This window comes from Lycium barbarum, chromosome 9 (genome assembly GCF_019175385.1).
Source record: "Lycium barbarum isolate Lr01 chromosome 9, ASM1917538v2, whole genome shotgun sequence".
Taxonomy (NCBI): domain Eukaryota; kingdom Viridiplantae; phylum Streptophyta; class Magnoliopsida; order Solanales; family Solanaceae; genus Lycium; species Lycium barbarum.
Window position 1 is genome coordinate 123,641,491 of NC_083345.1, and position 3,103 is coordinate 123,644,593.

Here is a 3,103-nt window from a genome sequence, read left to right on the forward strand (position 1 = left end):
ACAACAACGCCCCCCCCCCCGTTAATCCAATTCAAGTCGGATCATCGGTGGGCAATGTACCGGCCGGTGAGAACAACGGGGTCGTGCTGCAACAGCTCCAAAACCAGTTAGGCATGGCTATGGCTCAGTTGCAGGCCCAGCAAGAGATCATAGAGCAACTGCAAAATCGGGGTCAGGTGCCGGATATTGCCCCATCAGAATAGACCCAGAATACCGAGGAAAGATGCATCCCTCGAGGTAACGAGAACCACGCCGGGCAAAGCAACGAATTGATAAGAATGCTCGAAGAATTGACTAAACGAGTCGAGTCCGGCAAAAAGAAGATAGAAGCGAACGACAAGAAGGTGGAGAACTACAACTCGAGGGTCGATCAAATTCTGGGGCTCCACCAGTGTTGAAGGGACCGGATTCGAAAAAATTTGTTCAAATGCCATTTCTGCCGAGCGCGGCACCAATGAAAAACCCTAAGAGATTTCGCATGCCCGATATCCCGAAGTATAATGGGACGACGGACCCTAATGAACATGTGACTGCATATACATGTGCTATTAAGGGCAATGATCTCGCCGATGACGAAAGGGAATCAGTGCTACTTAAGAAATTCGGGGAAACCCTGTCAAAAAGGGCGATGATTTGGTATCATAACTTGCCCGAGCATTCAATTGATTCATTTACCATGCTCACTGATGCTTTCGTCAAGGCCCATGCCGAGGCCATCAAGGTCGAAACACGAAAATCAGACTTGTTCAACGTCAAGCAACGAGATGATGAGATCTTCCGCGAGTTTGTGGCTCGATTTCAAATGGAGCGCATGGACTTACCCCAGTCACGGACGATTGGGATGTTCAGGCTTTTACGCAAAGGCTCAATTCAAGGAGCTAGATCACATCCATTGAGCTAAAGAAAAATCTGATAGAATACCGGGTGATCGCCTGGGCTGATGTACACAACAGGTACCAGTCGAAGATCAGGGTCGAAGATGATAAAATTCTGAGGGCTGCTTCGGTATCATGGCATTCTGGTAAAGTGAGTGATCGATTGAGGAGAGTGGTAGATCGGGATTCCAGATCGTCATCTAACAGGTACCAGCCTTACCCACTCGATTGAAGGGGAAACGGGCGAAACAACGAATTAGGCAAGAATGATAGGAGGAATGATCGAAGGAATGATCTAGGTCCAAGTAGCCGTGGATTGATAAACAGAAATGCTGTCGATAGAGCCCCGGGAAACAGAGAAACTCCAAGGTTATCCGAGTATAATATTTGCGTCGATGTAGCAACCATAGCAGCGGCTGTTTTCCGAAACAAAGAAACAAGGCATCCAAAGCCAATCCAATCTGAACCAGAGAAGCGGGATAAAAATCTTATTTGTAAGTATCATCATACTCAAGGCCATCAGATCGAGGATTGTCGTCAGCTGAGAGAAGAAGTCGTTCGTCTGTTCAATTTAGGACATCTTCGAAAATTTCTAAGTGAACGAGCAAAAACCCATTTCAAGAACCTGGACTCCAACAAGCAGGATAGGATGGAAGAGCCTCAGCAAGTGATACACATGATCATGGGAGGAACTGACATTCCCATCAGGCCGGTTGTAAACCACACCAAAATTTCCATAGCGAGGGAAAAACGTATCCGGAATGATGACCCTGATGGTCCCATCACGTTCAACGATAAGGACATGGAAGGCATCGCCCAGCCGCATAACGACGCACTGGTAATATCTGTCCTAGTCAATAAATTTAGAATTTAACGTGTGCTAATTGATCCAGGTAGCTCAGCTAATATCATCCGATGGAGAGTCATCGAACAGCTGGGACTACTAGATCAGATCATGCCGGCAATACGGGTCCTCAACGGATTCAACATGGCGTGCAAAACGACGAAAGGTGAGATCACTTTACCGATCAGTATGGCAGGAACTGCACAGCAGATAAAATTTTATGTGATAGAGGGAGACATGGGATACAATGCATTGCTGGGCAGACCGTGAATTCACCTCGTGGGGGCGGTTCCCTCGACTATGCATCAGGTATTGAAATTCCCGAACCCAAAAGGTATCAAAACCGTCTGTGGTGAACTGCAGGCCGCGAAAGAAATGTTCGCAGTTGAAGAATCCGTTAAGACTGTAAAGGCGCCAGATCGAAACGAAGGAAAGAATGCCAAATAGCAATCACAGATCCCGATCCCGGAATCATCGGAAGATCGGAACGGAGACACACTAGATGAAGATTTAGAATTCGGAATACCGAGAACCTTCGTGGTGCCCGATGATTCTGATGCCACTAAGTCCACAGTCGAAGAACTTGAGCAAGTCATATTGTTCGCCCACCTATCAGAGAAGAAGATATACCTGGGCACGGGGTTGACCCCCGAGCCCAGGAAAGAATTTATTGAGTTTCTTAAAAATAACTCAGATTGTTTTGCTTGGTCCCATTTAAACATGACAGGTATTCCACCGGATGTGACGACACACAAGTTGAGCCTGGATCCAAGTTTTCCTCCGGTCAAACAAAAGCAGAGACCACAACCCGAGGTAAAACATGCATTCGTCAAGGACGAGGTAACCTAAGTCCTTAATATAGGATCCATTCGAGAGGTGAAATACCCAGATTGGTTAGCTAACGTTGTAGTAGCGCCTAAAAAGGGGAATAAGTTTAGAATGTGCATAGATTATAAATATTTAAACAAAGCCTGCCTGAAGGATTCATTTTCTTTGCCGAGCATCGATCGCATGATCGACGCTACCGCGGGTCACGACACGCTGAGTTTCCTCGATGCCTATTCCAGGTACAACCAAATACAAATGGACCTGGAGGATCGAGAAAAAACCTCATTTATAACTAGGTTTGGCACATATTATTATAATATAATGCCCTTCGGCTTAAAAAAATACCGGCTCCACCTATCAGCGTTTGGTCAACCGCATGTTTGAACACCAAATAGAGAGATCCATGGAAGTTTATATAGATGACATGGTCGTTAAGTCCCTGCGAGCAGAGGACCATTTGAAATTTTTGCAGGAAACTTTCAGCATATTAAAAAAGTACAACATGAAGCTGAACCCGAAAAAATGTGCCTTCGGAGTCGGATCGAGCAAATTTCTC

General features: G+C 46.0%; 1 protein-coding gene across 1 annotated transcript; it reads left to right on the plus strand.

Moving 5' to 3' along the window:
- Positions 1-454: 454 nt before the first annotated feature.
- On the plus strand, positions 455-1,822 carry LOC132612307 (uncharacterized). The gene is made up of 4 exons (XM_060326603.1): positions 455-843; positions 954-1,082; positions 1,203-1,713; positions 1,769-1,822. The coding sequence occupies exons 1-4, from the start codon at positions 455-457 to the stop codon at positions 1,820-1,822; spliced, it is 1,083 nt and encodes a 360-aa protein (XP_060182586.1).
- The last annotated feature ends 1,281 nt before the right edge of the window (positions 1,823-3,103 follow it).

Bases quoted from the DNA above. Each gene is read 5' to 3' on its own strand.
- LOC132612307 (XM_060326603.1), top strand. From the start codon at position 455: ATGAAAAACCCTAAGAGATTTCGCATGCCCGATATCCCGAAGTATAAT. The intron at 844-953 runs GTTCAGGCTTTT...TGTACACAACAG, and splicing joins CAGTCACGGACGATTGGGAT to GTACCAGTCGAAGATCAGGG. The intron at 1,083-1,202 runs GTACCAGCCTTA...ATTGATAAACAG, and splicing joins TCCAGATCGTCATCTAACAG to AAATGCTGTCGATAGAGCCC.